The sequence below is a fragment of the Dipodomys spectabilis genome, unplaced genomic scaffold (assembly GCF_019054845.1).
Source record: "Dipodomys spectabilis isolate Male_0828 unplaced genomic scaffold, ASM1905484v1 ptg000599l, whole genome shotgun sequence".
Lineage (NCBI taxonomy): Eukaryota > Metazoa > Chordata > Mammalia > Rodentia > Heteromyidae > Dipodomys > Dipodomys spectabilis.
Genome location: NW_024871276.1, coordinates 203,220 through 224,502, shown reverse-complemented (window position 1 = coordinate 224,502; position 21,283 = coordinate 203,220). Strand labels below are relative to the sequence as shown.

The 21,283-nt window shown below is 48.1% G+C and overlaps 2 protein-coding genes across 2 annotated transcripts in view; one reads left to right on the top strand and one right to left on the bottom strand.

Annotated features, from left to right (window-relative positions):
- Positions 1-8,648, top strand: part of Prdm11 (PR/SET domain 11) — a 59,961-nt gene extending 51,313 nt beyond the window's left edge. Inside the window, exons 6-8 of the mRNA XM_042671112.1 lie at positions 1,737-1,924; positions 4,760-5,386; positions 6,474-8,648. Of these exons, the coding sequence (XP_042527046.1) occupies positions 1,737-1,924; positions 4,760-5,386; positions 6,474-8,638 (2,980 nt within the window). The 3' untranslated portion in view covers positions 8,639-8,648. The remainder of the gene's footprint in view (positions 1-1,736; positions 1,925-4,759; positions 5,387-6,473) is intronic.
- Positions 8,649-20,111: 11,463 nt separating this feature from the next.
- Syt13 (synaptotagmin 13) overlaps positions 20,112-21,283 on the bottom strand; it is a 39,276-nt gene continuing 38,104 nt past the window's right edge. The window contains exon 6 of the mRNA XM_042671114.1: positions 20,112-20,493. Within this exon, the coding sequence (XP_042527048.1) occupies positions 20,189-20,493 (305 nt within the window). The 3' untranslated portion in view covers positions 20,112-20,188. The remainder of the gene's footprint in view (positions 20,494-21,283) is intronic.

The window sequence follows — 21,283 nt, the reverse complement described above, 5'->3', positions numbered from 1 at the left end:
GATGTATTTCCTTTAAGCAGTTTGCCAAGGCTTGTTTTTAAAACAGTATTACAACCATAGTATAAATACCTTTGGCAATGCATCAGCTCTGTTTTGCCGTGTCACAACAGAATCTTTTGAAGACACTTTTTCTATGAATAAGTAACATTCCATGTCATTGCTCTGGCATTAGGCACCAATAGATGGTCAGACTTAGCACAGTTAGCAAGTGCAGCAGGCAGATGCAGAAGTGTGCATGGTGTGCATTCTTTGCTTCACCCGAGTCCCTTGTGGCAGGTCGTTCTGCAGTGTCAGAATGGAAAAATCACCCTTTCCATCACATTGACCAATGCAGATACTGTCATTAAAAAGCCTGCGCCAGTGAGACCATATGCTACTCTGTGCTTACGAATTACTGATTATTGCTATTGCTGGTGTTGAATACTTTGCATTAATTCATTATCCGTTTGAGGTTGCTTGTTTGTTTGTTTGCTGTGAATTAGTATTTGCCTTGGACTGCTTAAGATCTACTTCTCTTATGCTGATCAAGCCAACTTTGACTCCTAAATCAAAAGATGTGTTTATTTTTAGATAGCAGTTACTTAAATGTTCATAGTAGCACAGATCCTAAATTTGATCTGTGTACCTCCGCTTCCCTAGATTACTCCACCTTTTGCAGGTGGATAAGGTGACAGTCTAGACGTCCAAATGTCATTTTAAGGAAACTGGGGAGAGAGGGCATAGGTTAGGAGTTAGATAGAACATTATGAGTTACCTGGACATTTACATGCCCCCACATAACAAACCATGATATATTGGGTAAAAGTTCATGCCACAAAGCGGATTTGCCATTTATGAGCTATGTGGCCCTGGACAAGCTGCTTAGGTTCTCTGGGCCAAACTCTCCTCAGGTTAAATCATTTAATTAGGTTAAAAAGTGGTTGCCAAGCTCTCCTTGTCAATTCTTTACCCCCTCTCCCATCCCCATTGGACACTCTGCAAAGACTTTAATCTTTTAACATTTCTTAAGTGATCTCTTGGGCACCCTTCTAGGATAGGTTATTTCTATTAACATTGTGAAATATGGGAAAACAACTGTCCAAGGACTCATTGTTACCACTGTCAGAGGCCTGAGGAGGTCCATGGGCTAAAAGTTAGCAAGAAATGATTACTGATGGAAGTAATGTCAACGTTTGTCACTGTGATTTGATTATTATATATTATATAAATGTAATGACTGGTCATAATGTACTTAATAAATAAGTGGGTTTTTTAAAAAGTGGTGAATGGATAAGATGTGGGTGGAGATCTAGAAAGAAGTGTGGCTTCCCAAGAGAAACTACATCTAGGACTAGCTAGAACCACCATAAGCAGTTTTTTGGGAAGACCACAATGACTCCTGTAAGCTGTGTGATATACGCCAGTGTAATGCTACACATTTCTCCTGAGCCAACTTTTTCCAGCAATAAGTAACAGACATTAACTGTCAAAAAAAAGTTAGCAAAGAGTAGAACAAGGTAATCTGTGTCTCAGCCACACTTACTTATGCAGGGCAGGTGTCATTTCTGATATCAGAAAACAGATTCTGGAGGTCACACAGGATAAGTGATAGCTGGCATTCTTTCCTCCAAAAAGCCGCCTCCTCTGTTCACCTGCCCGCCTACTTGTGACTGGTATCCCTCCACACCTGTGTCTTGTACTAGCAGGCACTCAATCAGATGTAGCCCAGGCTCTTACCTGTCCTCTTGCTCTCCCAGGTACGTGGTCATTTCCCGAGAGGAGAGGGAGCAGAACCTCCTGGCATTCCAGCACAGTGAGCGCATTTACTTCCGGGCATGCAGGGACATCAGACCTGGGGAGCGACTGCGGGTGTGGTACAGTGAGGACTACATGAAGCGTCTACATAGCATGTCCCAGGAAACCATCCACCGCAACCTGGCCAGAGGTGAGTGTGCACTCAGGGAAGGACACACGCCCATCAGGAAGGCCACACCTACCATAAAGGACATGCCCACTGATGAGAGGCCACGCCCATAGAGGGAAGGCCCAGCTGAGTCCCCAGGAATGTGAGAAAGGGTGAGGCAGGGTAGCAGATGATTGGTCCAGACCTGAGCAATGCACTAGTCTCCTAGCCTCCTCTTTCCTGGGAGTTGTTCCCAGAAACCCTCACCGCACACATTCCAGAGCACTGTCAAGAGAGACAAATCCGAATCCTCACAGCCAAGCAATTAAATTGAATCAGCACTAATCCTATTTCCACAACTCAAATGGATGAAAGGATGTTTTAAACAGTCCACGCTTCAATAATGCTAGCAATAACAAAACATTTGCTAAGCTTTGTATGTTATGTGCTCCTTGGATTGTCCACACATTCCTATAGAATCATCATGAGAATGGTCAGGAGAATTCCATGAGCAATTCCTACCTTGACCAGGGAAGCCCTCCATCATAAACTTCTAAAACTAATGATCCTTTGTGGATTATCAGCCCATCTTACCGACGCATGAACAACATCACATTGTGGCTCACCCAGGGTCATGTGTTTTGGGAGAGCTGAGCTAGGTTTCTAACTTGCTCTTGTCTGACTTGTCTAACCTCCAATGGCCTCCCAGATAAAACTAGTCCCTTCTCTGCTTCTTCATTGTCTCATTCCTGGAAGTCTTGATAAATCAAATAAAGAAGTGGGTGGGAAGGTGATCCAGGTGTGAGGAGACTGATGGGTGTCCACTCAGGCTCCACTGAAATGAATTACTTGAAAGTGGTTTGAAATATTCCCCAACCTCTAGCTGTTTACCTCTTCATTCCATCCACAGCCTGGCCAGGGTAAACTAGAAACCCCAAGTCCTTCTTTCAAGGACTTCATTTTCACTAAAGCCATACATCACATCAGAAGCCACCTGGTCTTCCAAGTAAAGACTTCACCCCAACATATCATATACCTGACCAGAATCTACTTAGTAGGGGAAAAAAGACTTCATTTGGGATAGGAGTGACTCATTAACATTAAATTCTCTTTAAAGACAAAGCAGAAAAGAGTCTGCTATGCACATTGAGTGCTCAATGGCTGCCTGGCTTGGTAAAAGGTACCTGGTGATTGGTCGGACAGAGAGAGGATGCTCGGTAGACAGCCTCATGTCTTGTCTCCTTTGGGACTGGGGGTTGGGCCCATGCTGATTTCACTTGGGAAGGCATGCTTCCATGATAAGGATGCAGTGGCTTCCGTTTGACCTGTGGAAATGCCTCATGCAAAAGTGCCCGAAACATAGTAGGTGCTCAATAACATCTTTGTTGAATGGATAAAAGAAGAAGTAAATGAAGACAGCCAAGAAGTTTCCAAAAGACACTTGAACCCAAAGAAAAGAAAACCAAGAGAAAGTCATTCTCTGAGGACACAGGTTTCATCCCTGCTTGAATTCTTCTGGATTTGTGAGGTCCTTTGGTCCCTCAGTGTCTTCTCCAGAGCAACACAGCTACATCGTCCTCAGAGAGCCATGTAACCCAGGGAGCTGCTCAGAGGAGGGAGTGAGCTTTCAGGAATGGAGGCTCATGGGAGGTATGTCAGAGAGGCCTCAGAGGAGGTGCACGGAGTCATGTGAAGACACAGAAGGAAGGCATCTGTCCTTGGCCAGGCTGAGTAGTAAGCAGCAGAAAGGAACCCAAAAGACAATTAGGAGAGGACTAGAGCTTATGGGAGGTCATGGTGCTGAAGGAAGCCCTTGGATTCACTCTTGGAGCCCAGAAGCTGTGCTGCGTGTGTCTTTATAACCTGCACCTTTAGCAGACTCTGGGTCTTTTTATTGTATCTTAGATGGTAAGACGGTCTTGCTTTGCAAAGAGTGCCAGGTAGTGCCATGATAGTGAGATTTGGTCACTTCAGGTCTTACATAGAAGGGTTGTTCATAACTGGAGGCTGGTATCTTAGGAAAAAGGCCAAAGCATGAGTTATTAGTCCTTATAATGCAAAGTGCATTGAAATCATTTACAAGATAGAATGAAATAGAAAAAAAGAAATGTCTTTTGTCAGGTAAGGAAACCTAGTTGTGTTTTGAGGTGGCTTTGGGTCTTGCGGCTTACCTGGTCCTTATCTTTTCAGAAGCCGCCATCTTGGATCCTGTAGGTATTCATTCCTGTCATCCCTCTCCTTCCAGCCTTAGTCATTTCTAAGAACCACAGAAGTTCAGATCAACTTTTCTCATGTATTCCTGTGCTTCTGACTGCTAGGAGAACAACAACAACAACAAAAGACCGTTGCTATAGGATGGACTTTTCCCTAAGTAGCTTGCCTCTGGTGCAGCCAGAGAGGAGGAAGGAGCGGGGCTCATGGCATTTCATGTGTACCTTTTACCAAGTCAAAGCATCTGTCTTCTAATTGCTCAGCTGTCAGGAAAGCCTCTGAGATGTATGGGTGTGGGGGGAAGGAATCAATACTTGGCTCTAAGGTATGTAATGACTGGGTGGGATTCAGGATGGTGAGGCCCTTTGAAAGCATTTCCAGTTGCCTTCCCCCATACATCTCTCTCAGCTTACAAGGATAAGAGTTCACCTCCGTGAGGCTTTTTTTTTTAAAACAAAGTTCTTTCCACTTACAGGGTCCCATGGCCCTAACTACCATGATTCACTGTCTGATCTACTTCTCCATTTTTGTAACACCTACCCCCAGAAGGCCAGAGACGAAGGGATGCACCGGGCAACTCGCTCACAGAAGGCCTGTTCTGTTTTTGGTTGCTTTCTCCATTCGGGGCTTTTCCCCTCTTCCTTACACCCTGGTTTTCCTTCCTAGGAGAGAAGAGGTTGCAGAGGGAGAAGTGTGAACAGGCTCTGGATAGCCCGGAAGACCTGAGAGGTCCCATTCACATCCCTGTCTTGAGACAGGGCAAAAGGCTCTTCAAGCGTGGTTTTGACGAGGGGGATGTGCACCCCCAGGCCAAGAAGAAGAAAATCGACCTCATTTTCAAGGATGTGTTGGAGGCATCCCTGGAGTCTTCAAAAGTAGAAACCCACCAGCTGGCACTGAGTACCTCTTTGGTCATCAGGAAAGTCCCCAAGTACCAGGATGATGCCTACAACCCATGCACAGCGACTATGGTTCATGGTGGGCAGAATGTCAGCCGGACCCAGGGGGAGGGAGATTGGAAGATCCCCCAAGGGGTAGCCAAGGAGCCAGGCCCGTTGGAGGATGAAGAAGAAGAGCCTTCATCTTTCAAAGCCGACAGTCCTGCGGAGGCCTCTCTCGCCTCAGACCCTCATGAGCTACCAACCACCTCCTTTTGCCCCAACTGTATCCGCCTGAAGAAGAAGGTCCGGGAACTGCAGGCAGAACTAGATATGCTTAAGTCTGGGAAGCTACCTGAGCCCCCTGTTCTACCACCGCAGGTACTGGAGCTCCCCGAGTTCTCAGACCCTGCAGGTAAGTCAGTGTGGATGAGGTCAGTGTCAGAGGGAAGAGTGGACGGTGCGCAAGGTAGCAGGTGGCCCAGAGCACTTTGTTATAACCACTTGCTGAGAGACCAGAGGAGTCCAGCGTGGAAGGGGCCACGCCCAGGGTGGGGTTCCGTGTCCTCAGGTGCCAGTGTCCAGCTCACTTCCAGCACTGATGGAAGGCTTCATGTGTCACCCCTGTATTCCTCCTGGTCAATAAAGGAAGTTTCACTGCAGGAGGGGGTGTGTGCTGTGTTCTTGACCCATTGCTTTTCTTTGGTGGTCCCACTGGTGTCCACCCTAAAGTTCGACTTCTTTCCCCAGAATCCTGAATGGGGTGTCCAGTAAGGAGCTCTCATAGGTCCCCAAAGCCATGCTGGATATCCTGGCTTGTTCTTCCCTTCCACAATCCATGCTGCTCATGCTATGCTAGTTCCTCAGCCTGCTGTTTCAGAAGGTCAGAGACCTGAAGTGTTCAGGCACATGGTTTTCCCCTAACTGTTGGCATCCAGGGTCTCTTGAGAGTTGGAGAGAGACCTCAGTGCTCTCATGCAGTGGAGCTGGGTGGGAAGTACTTCCTGCCTTAGCCACACCCCTAGAAGAAGGAGGAAGGAGGTGGCACAGGTATTCAAAGCATGCATCAGAAGGAAGCTGCGTTTTGATTCTGCAAAGGCTTGGGGCCTTATCCAAGCGACAGTCATTCGAGGACAGCATGCCTCTTGTGGCCAGATGTGTGGTGGGCAGAGGAGTCTCCAGGTCCTCCACGTATAACCTGAGAGTGTTTGGTATACCCTGTCTTCCTCCATCTGTTCTGATCTCCTCTTCTGCCTGGGATCCATTTCAATCCCTGAGGAGTCAGGGATTGGAAGTAAAGGCTGGCTACCTACGGCACAATGGGTAGTGACCAAAGACTGCCGTAGATTACCCGCAGAGAGGGAAATCTCACACAAGAGTGCTTGTAAACACATTCTAGATTGGGCTTCAGTCCATCCACATGCTTTCATATGGCCCCTACTTACTTTCAGGTTGTGTTTTCCCCACCGGGTGTAAGTATTTCTTTCCCATCTGTCTTCCAGCCTCAGAGAACATGGTATCCGGCCCTGCCATCATAGAAGATGATGACCAAGAAGTCGATTCGGCAGACGAGTCTGTCTCCAACGACATGATGACCACCGCCGATGAGCCCTCCAAGATGTCCTCCGCCACCGGGCGCCGGATCCGACGCTTCAAGCAAGAGTGGCTGAAGAAATTCTGGTTTCTGCGCTACTCCCCGACCCTCAACGAGATGTGGTGCCACGTCTGCCGCCAGTACACGGTGCAGTCCTCCCGCACATCCGCCTTCATCATCGGCTCCAAGCAGTTCAAGATCCACACCATCAAGCTGCACAGCCAGAGCAACCTGCACAAGAAGTGCCTGCAGCTGTACAAGCTGCGCATGCACCCCGAGAAGACGGAGGAAATGTGCCGGAACATGACCCTGCTCTTCAACACGGCCTACCACCTGGCCCTCGAGGGCAGACCCTACCTGGACTTCCGGCCTCTGGCAGAGCTGCTGCGGAAGTGTGAGCTCAAGGTGGTGGACCAGTACATGAACGAGGGAGACTGCCAGATCCTCATTCACCACATCGCCAGGGCGCTCCGTGAGGACCTGGTGGAGCGCATCCGCCAGTCCCCATGCCTTAGCATCATCCTGGACGGGCAGAGCGATGACCTGCTGGCCGACACCGTGGCCGTCTATGTACAGTATACCAGCAGCGATGGGCCCCCGGCCACCGAGTTCCTGTCTTTGCAGGAGCTGGGTTTCTCCAGCACGGAAAGTTATCTTCAGGCCCTTGACCGAGCCTTCGCTGCCTTGGGCATCCGTTTACAAGATGAGAAACCAACGGTTGGTCTGGGCGTGGATGGGGCTAACATCACCGCCAGCCTGCGTGCCAGCATGTTCATGACCATCCGCAAGACACTGCCCTGGCTCCTGTGCCTGCCCTTCATGGTGCACCGGCCTCACCTGGAGATCCTGGATGCCATCAGTGGGAAGGAGTTGCCCTGCCTGGAGGAGCTGGAGAACAACTTGAAGCAGCTGCTCAGTTTCTACCGCTACTCGCCACGCCTCCTGTGTGAGCTGCGCTCCACGGCCTCTACCCTGTGCGAGGAGACGGAGTTCCTGGGGGACATCCGTGCTGTGAAGTGGATCATTGGAGAGCAGAACGTGCTCAATGCCCTCATCAAGGATTACCTGGAGGTGGTGGCCCACCTGAAGGATGTCAGCAGCCAGACTCAGCGGGCGGACGCCTCCGCCATCGCGCTGGCCTTGTTGCAGTTCCTCATGGATTACCAGTCCATGAAGCTCATCTACTTCCTCCTGGATGTGATCGCTGTGCTCTCGCGCCTGGCCTACATCTTCCAAGGTGAGTACCTCCTCGTGTCCCAGGTAGATGACAAGATCGAGGAGGCCATCCAGGAGATCAGCCGACTGGCCGATTCCCCAGGAGAATATCTGCAGGAATTTGAAGAGAACTTCCGGGAGAGCTTCAATGGGATCGCTATGAAGAACCTCAGGGTGGCTGAAGCCAAGTTCCAGTCCATCAGGGAGAAGATCTGCCAAAAGACCCAAGTCATCCTGGCCCAAAGGTTTGATTCCCGCAGCCGGATCTTCGTGAAGGCCTGCCAGGTGTTTGACCTGGCCGCCTGGCCCAGGAGCAGTGAGGAGCTTGTGAGCTTTGGCAAGGAAGACATGGTACAGATATTTGACCACCTGGAAGCCATCCCCACCTTCTCCCGGGACGTCTGCAGGGAAGGGCTGGACCCCCGGGGGAGTCTGCTGATGGAGTGGAGAGAACTCAAGGCTGATTATTATACCAAAAATGGCTTCAAAGACCTCATCAGCCACATCTGCAAGTACAAGCAGAGGTTCCCCCTCTTGAACAAGATCATTCAGGTCCTTAAAGTCCTCCCCACGTCCACAGCCTGCTGCGAGAAAGGCCGCAATGCTCTCCAGAGGGTCCGCAAGAATCACCGCTCCCGCCTGACCCTAGAGCAGCTCAGCGACCTGTTGACAATTGCCGTGAACGGACCGCCAATCGCCAACTTCGATGCCAAGCGAGCCCTGGACAGCTGGTTTGAGGAAAAGTCTGGCAACAGTTACGCCCTGTCGGCCGAGGTCCTCAGTCGGATGTCAGCACTTGAGCAGAAGCCGGTGCTGCAGAATGTGGACCATGGGTCCGAATTCTACCCAGACATGTAAGACACTCCTGCTGCAGAATAAGCTGTCGAATATTTTTTTAATCTAGACTCATAGGCTTTGATATATTATATAAGTATATATTATGTTATATTATATATATATATATATAAACTCACACTGAAATTAAAAAAAAAAAAAGTGACATGTCCACCGGAAGCTTCTGGAAGCTTCCAGAAAGGAATCATGTTGGAAACTGACTCTTGTCTAAACTTGGCAGCTTCAAAATGACCAGGCAACTCGTTTTCACTCACAGGAGCACGTGCGGGAGCCACTCACGTTCCTGCCTAACCATCATTCAACCGCATAAGCTAAAATGATGGCTCTCTGCCGTCACTTTTAGGTAGCTCATGTTGTTTATGTTTTCATTTGGGGGTTGAGGGGTTTACGGTTGGGGTCTGGGGTTTATGTTCTTACCTTTCCTTTGTTCGTATAGTTTTACCATGGGATGTTTCCCCGCCTCCATGTAGGGACTCTGGTCCAGTTACATCAGGGTGAGTTGTGTGTCTGGATTGGAGTGTCTTGATTTTTCTCCCTCCCCCAACTGACTTGAAAGATTTTTACTATTATTATTATTATTGTTGTTATTATTATTATTAATGACAATTCTTTCACTGTTCTGTAGACATAAATGTTGGTCAAACTGTGAACTCCTCACTCCTCCCCAGTGCTTCTCCCCTGATCCTTTGGTAGTTGGGTTTCTTCCTTTCATGCTCCAGGGACTAAAGCTATTATTACCTGTTACACTGAAGGCAGTCTTGCCTTTCAACTGAGCTTGAAGTCCCCGGAAAGGGAGAAGGCTTGAGCTACTTGCATTCCTGTTTTTACATAGTAGAGAGTAAAATAGTATAATCAGATCTGGGCTGCTGGGGAGACAAAGAGCCAAGAAATCCAGACCCCAATAAGGCAGTGATTTTTTTTGGCTAAAAACAAGTAAAATGAAATGAATATATCCAATATATCTATATCTATATATATATATATTATTTATACTTTGTCTTTATAATCCTATAGTGTTGGAGGTATTTTTTTCCTTTAATAATCAAGGTGTATCTGCTATGTGGTGCAGAAGTATCAACGCAACTTGTGCCCTGGGTTTTACATAACTCAAATGAGAGTTCCCAGAGAGATCCTTGTGTGACAAGGCAGACCTGGCAGGAAAGCAGTGGGGGCATGGGCAAAGTCCCTATACCTGTGAACTCTTCCTTTCCTAAACAGGGTAGAGGTGTCCTAAAGCAAAGATCACACAACACACGCGCGCGCACACACACACACACCCACACACACACACACACAACCATCAGATAAGCTTTAGAAATGGCTATTTGCCTACTCCCTGGGGCAGGCCATGGTTTAAGAGGAGTTGATCAAATGTTCTTTCGTTCATTTCACCTCCGGTATACCTCGCAAGGGAGTTTTCAAAAGTGTGCGTGAGCTGTTCAAAACTTCTGTTTGTGTTTCTACATCTGATTTATGCATATCTTATGTGCAGAGACCCTGTAATAATATGGATGCAGGTCATCTTTGAGGGATGGGGGTGAGGAAGATCTGCGCTCCCTGCCTGTGGGCAGTTGGGTGGAAGGTGTTTGGATCTAGCCACCAGCAAGACCCTCATCCCCTCAACCTGCTTGGCCCCTTCTTGGACAGTGATGATTTCCTTCTTTTCTTCTGAGTTTTTCCTTGCCTCTGGAGCTTTGTGCCACCATGGAGAAACATAGTGGAAATGTCATTAACACTGAACCTATTGCTTTCCTTTTCTTGGTCCTGCAGTGAGTCCTGTCAGTCATTCCTCAGATCCCTCCCCCACCCCCCTTGGTCTTGGTGCTAAGATAACTTTAGAATCATTGCTGCTAGTCAATAGCTTTTCATTATATAAATATTATATATATTACATTATTTTTTTGAAATATTTTCATTTGTTTTCAACAGTGATGTAGCATGTTCAAAGGAAAACTTACACAAACCTGAGTTCCTCCAACTGTCCCACTGCCAGACCTCATATGCTGCCTTCTTCAATAAGTCAGTGCACCCCTGCCTGGTGACCTTCTCCCTCCACCCATTGCTGTCACACCCACCCTTTCCTCTTCCTCTTCTGAGCAAGGGGTGTCAGCAGAACTAGCCAGGGAAGACTCTTTCTGATGCTTGCAAATCTCCACTTGTGTCACCCTGAGCTGGGGTCTTCTTCCCCTCCCTGACTCCTCCCATCTAGACCAAAGCCTAGCTGAGGTCAAATGTAATGCTGTTGTCAAGGAGACACAAAGTTACCCGCCCCCATGCAAGCCCCCAGTCTGGGGACATCCTCTCCTTTCACACACACACACATACACTCACAGTCTGCAACCTGGGAGGTTTCACCAAACATTGCAGGGACTGAGGCAGGTTGAGGGCAAGGGAGACTGGCAAAGTGGGCTTTGTGGGAATGAGAAATAGCAGTTGGAGGTCTTTTCTTGCCAACAGTTGCCTTACATCTTCTGCTCCCCTCTGCGCTTCCATACCTGCTGAATGGGGGCCTTTTGCCCAGTTGGGAGGACCCTAACCCAGGACAGAATCTGTGTCTGTGTCTGAGCAGTGGTCAGGGCTGTGACTGTTCCCTCCCAAGAGACCATGGCCCACATGAGCTCAAGCCGTCAGCTAGAGGGAAGAGATGCTTTGAGCTTATGCCATTGCCTAGCCTGAATCTCCAGAGGGAGTTAGGCAGGGGAACCGGCGTCTAGGCCTGGAGGAACAAGTTGTCCTCTGGCAAGCATGTGGCTGCCTGCCCCCGATGGCCTCTGGCCTTTTAAGAAGCTGAGCTCTCAGGTGTCTCAGGTCAGGCCAGGTGCCTCTGAAACTTCAGGTGCTCATGGCTTCTGTTGAATTCAGGCAGGCCCGGGCTGCGGCAGGTACTCTGTGGACGGCTTTGTTCTGAGACAGGGAGTGACAGGCAATGATGTGAGTGGCATGCCGCTGTAATGTGTACAGGGTCTTTTCTTGGCCTGTAGGCTCCCTGGGAGGCTCAGGGCTCCTTGATTCTCCTCCTCCATAAATTCTGCTGGTGATGACCCCTAGTGTCTGTCCTAGGCACCTCCCAGGCTCAGATGATGGGACCCTGGGGGAACCAGACATCTCTCTAGCCTAATATCTTGGATGGCAGAGTATCCTGTGGAGAGTCAGGCCTTGGTTCTCACTTCAGATGAGATAGCCCTATATCTCAGCTCCTGGCACAGGAGGTACAGCTTGGACTTAAAATAAATGCATCTCTAGACTGAGATCTGTCCTATTTGGACTGGTGTTGATTGTGTTTGGGTCAGAGTGGATGAGAGATGAAGTGAACTGTGAGGCTCAGGTTTGTGACCAGTTGTGCAAAGTGTGTACATTTCCAGAGCTAGAAAGGGGAAGGAACCTTCATGATCAAAGTGGAGATCTTGGCACCTGTAATGCTAGCCACTCAGGATTGTGGTTCAAATCCAGCCCAGGCTGGAAAGTCTTTGTGACTTATCTCCAATTAATCACCCAAAAGCAACAAATGGAACTGTAGCTCCATTGTGGTAGAGCACTAGCCTTGAGCCAAAAAGCTCAGGGACAGTGAGTGCCCAGGCCAATAGTTCAAGCCCCAGTACCCCCCCCCCCCAAAGGCAAACCTTTTCTTTAATGGGGGGAAAACAAGAATCCATTGCCAACTCATGTCTGCAATGCAAGAGACCTGCCCAGCCCTGCCTAATGCTCCTGCTCCTCAAATCCCCAGGCACTGCCCGCCTGGTAGGACAGGAGAGTCTAGGCAAAATGAGCAGTTTTGTACTTTTTCTTTTTGTATTGGCTGCCTGTGACATCTCACAACGCTGGGTCCATCTGTGTGAGCAGCATGGGACTCCAGGACCCCTGGAAAGCCAAATTTATTGTCAGGACCTTGAGTCTGTGGCTTGGGGGAGGGTCTCTGCCCTCAGCCCCCCACTGTACAGCCTCCACCCTTTGACATGCTTATGCTGATTCTTGGGTTTAGAGAAAGATCCTGTCATTACTGAAAGCAGTGTTGAATGTTTTCCATTTGTTTGGAAGTATCTTTAAGAAGGAGGAAACAGGGAAGAGTAGGACAAAGGTGAATACAATACGAGAGACTAAAATAGGCCACTGACTTACCCAGTCTGGGCCTGGGGACTGGCATTATGTTATCTGCCCACCTGAAGCCTAGTGAGACCCAGGAAAAGGCCAGATGGGTTGAAATCTAATATCTCTCTTCCATAGTCCCCACTCCCTTTGTTTTCCCTCATAGCCTTCCCCACTTTCAAGAACAGGCATCATCGTGTCTCTAGCTCTGCTTTGGGTTTGTGGTGTGGGTGACTTAGTTGGATTTGTGCTTTTCTTTGGTCGGTGCACCCCGTTTTGGCAGAAGGTTCCAGTGACACTGGAATTCACGCATATCTGGGTCCCTTCGAGAGGCAGCCTTGTCTGTCTAATCTGGACAGCCAAGCAAGCAAGCAAGCCAGGCCGCTGTAGGCAAGAAAGGAGAGACCAGAGGACAGAGGAGCTTGAAATGCCCTTTCCCTGTATCCCTGCTGGGGAGTTCTAGTCTGGCCTCCTCTAGTTCTCAGGGGAGAAGGTACGTCAGGAGATACGCAAGGTTGTTAGCTTGAAGTGAGGCCCTCCTCCTGCCTCTGTCCGTCAGGGTGACAGAGCTAGGATTTTAAGGAGCTTTTGAGGTGGTCTTTGCATGTTTGCCAGATGGAGAAAGAGTACCCCTTGGGGAGGAAAATGGTACAGCTCTCCTCTTCCATCTGGCACTCCCCACCCCCATATCCCTTCAAGTGGTATCACCCTGGGAATACCTATGCAATCCAGTCTCCCCAGGAGACAATGCATGGAAGCAGGGGTAGGTGCAGTGTACATAGTACTTATGCTACAGCATATATATTGTATATACAGACATATACAGTACATATACACACAGAGTAAGAGATGAAATCACATCTATATATCTATAAATAATATCCTATATATTTATACATTTCTATGTTTTAAATCGATATAAGAAATAGAGTCTATAGAGCTGGAAAGCAGCAGGAAAGCCTGGTGCTATGTGTGCAAAGGGGGAGGACACAGGGTTTTCCCTTCCAGGAGGGAGGGAGGTGGGGTTGCTTAACGGGCAGGCTTTGCTAGCAGTGGGACCTCCTTCCCAGGGTATTGGAGAGGAGGGTGGCTGGGTCCTGGCCCTCTTGTGCACTTTCTCTCCTCTTCCACAGGCTCGGTCTGAGGTTGGAAGGAGATAGCCCCAGAGCTCCAGCTGCAGTGTCCCTTCTCCCCCTCCACCCCCCCTCCAAGCCTATGCTTAACTAAGGTGGTCCCTGCTTTGCAGTAGAGTATAGGGTAACCCTTGGTGGAGGGACCACTGCACAAACTCCCCAACACCCTCCCCCTCCAGGAATGCACTGGCATCCATGCCAATAGAAAGAAAAGTGCACCTGGGAATCAAGAGTGGTCCAGTTGAAATGCTCCTGCTGCCCCCTAGAGGCCAAGCCTCAGAAGTACAGCCGTTCTCTAGCCTCCACCCATTCCACCGCTGCCCCCCACAGGGGAGGGGGAAGATGAAGAGTGCAATGTCGCCCTCCATCCAGAGACTTCTGGCCAGGGCATGGGACACCTGCTCCCAGGGAAGGGTGGGAGGGACATTATCCACATACTCAGAAAGTCAATGGCAACTTAAGTTCAGAAGCAGGGGCTTGGCTCCGCCCATTCAATGCAGCCAGGGCTGCTGCTGGCTGTACTCAGGACAAAGCTGTTCCCCTAGTCTGGCACAGAGGCCCAGCGCCCCCCACCCCCACCTCCGCTGCAACAGCGCATTAGTTCACATACACTGTTCCCATTCTGTGATGTGATGCCCAAACCCATGCACTTCCTCAGCTTGTCCCTCCGTCCACCCAGAGCTGGGTGGGTGGGTGGGTGGGTGGGTGGGTGGGGGCCCGGTCAGATGGCAGCATGACGGAGGGCTAATGCAGCCCTGACAGGAGTCAGACACCCATTCACTTTCAGGTTCCTCTCTGTCGTTTCCCTTAGAGGTAGAAGAGAGGGTCTGATGGGCTGCAGGGTGGAGGGAGCCCGAGGGTGGAGGCTTGCACTCCAGACCAGCCTCTGCCCTTGGGCTCCATGGAGACACTCATCTCCCATCCCGAGCCTCCTCTAGCCCTGTCTTACTCTGCCTCATCACCCTAACAACATACCTCAGTCTCCAGCAGACCCACTCCGCACCACAGTCGGAGTCCAGGTCTGCTCTGCCAGTGCCCACGTCCTTCGAGCCACAGCTGGCTGCCATCCAGGTCAGAGCATCCTCCAGTGCCTGGCTCAAGGTGGCCCCGGCCCAACCCGAGCCTTCCCACTGCAGGAGGTCAGCATCGGGCTGGAGGATGGGCATCCCCAGTAGCAATCCCACAATGCACTGTACCTCAGAGAGAGAGCGCATGCCACGGGGCATCGAGGGCACAGGGCCTCTGTGCAGAGGAGGACAGCCAATTCCAAGACTGCTTACAAGAAGACAACAGCCAGGCTGCCTGTGGGCACCCCGCAGTCTAAACTTTTGTCTCTTGGGAAGAACAAGCAGTCTGATTCTGTCTTCTTCAACCTGGCCTCTCTCCTTCTCTCCACACCCACGCTGCTGAATCATTTTCATTTCAATCACAAAGAAAAAATATCAAGTGGGGGTGGAGGGAGACACCTAGGAGTCTATTATCACATACCTATTGATATGTTAATACTTTCTTTCTTTAAATAAGAAACAATTCAATGTTATTATTTCCTCAGACTACGCTTTATAGTACCTGTGTGGCGGGGGGCCTAGAACACTGGATACAAATAGAGCTATGTTGGTTTATCATAATATGTACGCAGAAACTTTCCTTTTGTCATATTATACCTGTAAGATTGTTAATAAAAGCATTGAAATTTACTCAAAGTTGAATTCCTGCCTCATTGCCCATGTTCTGAATGACTCCATCGACCATCACCTGGATGGCAGGGAAGAAAAGCCTGCCTGGCATCAGGTTAGAACTAGAAGAGATCTCAGTAGCTGCTTCCTGCTCTTCACCCCCTCCTCCCATTGGACGTGACTTCCAGCAGGTAATTCAAGGGCTTCGTCTACAGATCTGGCTGAGGGAAGTATTGCCCACACAGTTTATAATAAAACGGCTCCTTCATATGTATTTACCCCACAAGAATCTCTTTGAGAAAACCCCTCCAGCCATTGCAGATAAACCATTCCTCCTCATCTCCCATGTTTCCCACTGTGTGGGCCTGAGCCTTGATTGGACCGTGTTCCACCAGCAGTTTCCCAATGGTGCTGCTGGGGATGAGTGAAGCTTTAGCCCAGGTTGTTTTCAACAGAGGATGTGCCTACATTCAATAACGTTGTTAATTTTTTCCACTCAAGATGTTAAGACCATTGCCCATCCAGCTTCTTCTCAGTAGTCCCCCCCCTTCCTTTCTCCTCACCTCTGCCTTCTTAGTGTCTGTTTGGTCACTGTGAGGGTATGCCATAACCCCATGGAATGTTCTGGTTCTCTTCTTCTCAAGAGAGTATGGGAGGAAGGAACAATGGAGCTCAGCTAAGTGGACCAGAGTTGTTCCACCACTGCACAGACTTACATTAGAGAAATGAACTAGAACTACATATGTCTGTGTAGATGAAGCTCGGGATTTTAACGTTGAACAAAAGTGGGGTGATATGATTTAAATAAGCATAGGAACACACTCACAAAGTACTCCATGCTGTTGAGGGTTTGCTCGTACATGTCTGTAGCCCAAACATAAATGAGTTTTAACGTGGTGAGCCCAAGTTCAGGATCCTGGTCTCCTGAGGGAAGGGCACCGAAGGTATGTCAGCTCTAGTTGGCAGGTTGTAGTAAAGTTGATGGTGGCTCACAGTGTTTACACAGGATTTTTTCCTACATTTTATATGTTGAAAACATTATGTAAAGGGGGATAAAACAAAAATAACATCAAACTGCTGACTTGGGAAATCATTTATTTACCACGGCAAGGGTTTTGCTCCAAAGATTGACACCAGACATGACTACATTGTCTCATGCGTCTTTTTGTGCTTCAGTTCAGGACTGTAAAACACACACACACACACACACACACACACACACACACACACACACACACACACACACACGGCATTTGACAATAGAAACACAAAGGCAGAAACAAATCACAAGGACTAATTTTCTGTTTTGATGGTGAGGGTTAGACTACAGTTCCCTTCCACCCAGGACTCTTTCACACTGGAAAGGAACTAACCCTGAAGAAGGGACTGACCTTCTTGCTTGCTCTCTGCCTAGCTCTGATTTGATGATTTGTCATTGAACCCACATGAAGTCATCTTGGATTGGAATGGACAGCTGCATGCAAGGTCTTGATGGACAGGCACTCAACAAGTATATCTTGATCAATACGGGGGGGGGGGGGGTCACAGATGAATGAGAGTGGTTTCTAATGTCTCAGCACTGTGGCTGTCTCTCTTCTTCCAAAATGCTCCCTGCACACACACACACACACACAAACACACACACACACACACACGCACGCATGCACGCACAGTGTGTCTTTCAAATAAGATCAGATGTGTTTACACAGACTCAATTCCTTTCATTTGGCAGTAAATCACAAACATGTCTGGGATGAAGTAAGGGAATGCAAAGATTACTGGAAGTCTGACATCTCTGGGTTAATTTTAAATGTGTCCAAATGAAGTTTGGGTGGGAAAGTATCATAATTAGTCTTCTTCTGCTCATTACATGTAAATGAGGAGCGGGAGTGAATAGAGATATTGTAATGAGTTCCCAGGCAACTTGTGAAGGTGCCTGAGATAATTCACCAAGACTCACGATTAAGCCATTTACAATGTCCTTGCTTGGCTTCTCCCCCCACCCCACCCCTTCCGTGCCCCCTCCAATCTATTCTTCACCCTTAATTCATCTGGGCCCTAATGAGACAACTTTATCCTAGGCACTTGGAATACACAAGGGAATATGCAGACCAAGCCCTGTCTTCTCTGCACATCTGCTAGCTGAGGTGGTAGAGCATACCCGAGATACCCGTGGTGAAATACGGCACCAACCAGGACATGATGTGTCCACACAATGGAATATTTGACAGCAGTGAAGAGGAATGAACTAGCACTACATATGTCTGCAAGCTAAGCTTCTAGAAAACAATGGAGCCTTTGAGAGCTAAAGAAATGAATGGAATGCGCATGAGTACTCTGGGATCAGGACTCCTTCTCCAGCCCACCTCAAACGTCCTTTGGTGGGATTATAAGATGGACTGAGTGCAGGTTTATAGGCCCAGGTTTCTTGATTTTTTTTTTAAAGTCTAGAACCCAAATGTTCCTAGATTAGAATCACAGATGTTTCCAGGAAGAGAGTTGCTGGCTAGCTTTCAGCTTCCCTGGGGAATATTTAATTCTCTTGTTGTTATATCAACCAAAAAGAAAGGGCCAGGGTAGAGAGAGCAACCTTATAAACATGATGTTGGGGACCATGGACAAATATTCCCCCCCCCCAAAAAAAACTTAGCAAGGACTGGAAAATTATAATGACCAATGTTCCCAACGATCTGTAATGTCTGTCCATGGAAGAGCTCTATACTCTCTGTCTCTTCAGAGAGAATGTGTTTCTCTGTGCAGAAAAGCCAAGTCATGAACCAAAAGTTACAAAGTCCTGCTCAGCTTGTCAGGGAGAGGCCCAGAGGGACACAACTCACAGAAAGGACAACATCTTAGCCATCTCCTCTAGAAATTCTCACTTAGATCAGGGAACTAGGGTACCATCTGAAGACCCAGAGTTTGGATGTAGACATAGAGGAGTTCCATACTGCAAAATCGATGGGTCTGGAAAGAGCTGGACAATTCGGGAACTTTCTAGCTTTCTAGCCACAGGTTGAAAGTGAAAGACTATAACCTAAAGAAGCTCTGCTGGAACCTTGGAGCATCTTCCCAGCCAAGGAACACCTGCAAGCATGGAAACGCTTCCATCTGTCATGGCATCCACACAGGCTGGCCCCCATGACACAGGTCTTAGTTAACAAAGGGCAGGACTTCGGGTTCACAGGTAGGGACTATTATATCCACGTATCCAGGTTCATCATTTAGATTTAAGTAACAATGGGGACATTGTTACAATGGGGAACAACACAGTGGACAGTTATCATGAATTGAAATCCCCAAACTGGCAGAGGAAGACACTTCACTTCTTTGAAGTTGTACCCATTGTCACTTTTGTGAAACGGATGCCACAGACCAAGTTCATCATGCGCTTCTTCCTGAAAGGCTGGGATGCTGAGCGGGAAGGGTCTGTCACTCAGGTTGCCATGGTGATGCTGGAGAACAGGACAGCACACACTCAGAATCCAGCCCAGAGACCGGCGCGGGTGTTTCAGCTGTGACTTGTTAGGGAAGGTCTTCCCAAATAGAACACAAACCAATTTTAAGATGTAATAATAAAATCCTTCTATAAAAAACACACAATGCAGTCCAAAAGCAGGATCTGAAAGGCACAAATTAAAACCTAAGACTTAAAATAATTAATAATAAAAAAAAAGAAGACTCCTGAATTTCACGCTGGTGGTTGAGGTATCCAGCATTGGAACTGGCCAATACTAGTATCGAGGTCTCCTTGGGTGTCTGGAAACCAGTGGTGGTATGTTGTAGAAGGGTGTCTCCAAGAGCAGCCCTCCCTGCACTGCATGGAAGCCCCCGTGTGCTTGTTGAAAGTGGAGCACTGGTCTAGGATGTCCACAGTGGCCCTGAAACCTGCTGGTAACTCTTCCGACTGAAGTCTGAGGTCTGCTGAACTGCTGTGTAGAGTGGCAGCTGGGATAAAGGCTGGCTAGTTTTCTCATGCCCATCTCTCATTCTCATTCTGTAAGTCGATCCACAATCATTTCATTTCCTTCACCATGGAGTGTATTGTGTGTATGTGTGTCCTGGGGCTTGAACTCAGGGCCTGGTAATATCCTCAGCTTTCTTATTCAAGATCAGCACTCTACCACTTGAGCCATAGCTTTAATTCCAGATATTTGCTGGTTAATTGGAGTCTTACAACCTTTCCTGCCTATGCTGGTTTTAAACTGGGGTTTTCAGGTCTCAGACTCCTGAGTAGCTAGGGTTATAGATGTGAGCCACCGTTGCCCAGCTCTTTTACCACTTTTGAAATGCTTATTTAGAAAAAAAAAATTCTTTGCATCTGTGTTTCCCAAATGGAGCTTTGTCTGCATCTGGCCTCAGCTCACCTGCAAAACCCACACAGGAGTATATCTTGGAAGAGTCTCTTCCCATAAAACACAACTGAGAGAAATATAGGCTTCAATATGACCCAAATGTCCCATTTCCACACTCTGCCCTGCTGGCTTTGCTCATCTGTTAGAATCAGGAACATGCCGAGAAAGGAATAGGATCCTGATGTTGGCCAGTACATCCGTCTGTGTTCTGAATGCTGGAATGAGGATGGGACACAAGCAGGAGATTACAGAGGGCAGCTGGGGTGGAGGATGGGTTGTGCTCGAGAAGGGAGGTTGGCAGTGGCTGGCTTACAGGTGCAGCTGGTGCCACATGGCAATCTGCCGGCGTGGGTTTTTTAGCATCTCTTCCCAGTGGCTGCGCTCAGAGCCCGAGGCGTGCAGGCCCAGGCTGCAGTGGCCAAGCGCCCAGCTCCGCCCCTCCTCGTCCTGACCCAGCACCTCCAACTCCACACTGGAGGCCCGCAACAAGTCGTCAGGCAGCTCAAACATAATCATCTCATTCCAAACGGGGTTGATCTTGTGTTTGGCCCGTTTTGTCTGCTTCTTCTTCAGCTTCTGAGCCTGGTGCTTCAAGGTCACCTTGACGGAGACATCTGAAGATGAATAAAGAAGAAAGAGAGAGAAAGGTCAAATGAGAATAGTGATACTTCTTGGGGCTCCCTTTCAACCCGACCACTGAGCAAGGCATTCACCTGATAATTAAGAACCTACTGAATAGCAGGCATTTTTCTAAAGGGGGACCAAGACAACACTCCTGCCTCAACTGTGGAAAATGGACAATATGGACTAAGTAGCCCTCACCTGAAATGCTTGGAGCATGTAGATGGTGTTCAGACTTGGGAATATTCACATATGCATAATGAGATATGTTTGTGTACTACAAACATAAATTTCATTTAAGCTTCATATATATATATGTCTGTATATATATATATATATATATATATATATTTATATATGTATAAAACAAACAGCTTGAATGTTTTTTGTTGCTTTTTTTGTTTTGCCAGTCCTAGGGCTTGAACTCAGGACCTGGACACTGTCCCAGAGCTTCTTTTTGCTCAAGGCTAGTATTCTACCACTTGAGCCAGCATGCCACTTCTGGATTTTCTGAGTAGTTTATTGGAGATAAGAGTCTCACAGACTTTCCTGCTCAGGGTGGCTTTGAACCATTGTCCTTAGATCCTTCTTGAATAGTTAGGATTACAGGTATAATTACTGGTGTCCACTTGAATATAATTTTATTCTGTAATGTTTAGTATTCTTGTGCATGATGCTAAGAATGCGGGTATGAAATTTTCCCCTTGTGTTCAGAAAGCTTCAGATTTGGGAAAATTCTGGATTCTATTTTTATTTTCTGGTGCCAGTACTGTGGCTTAAACT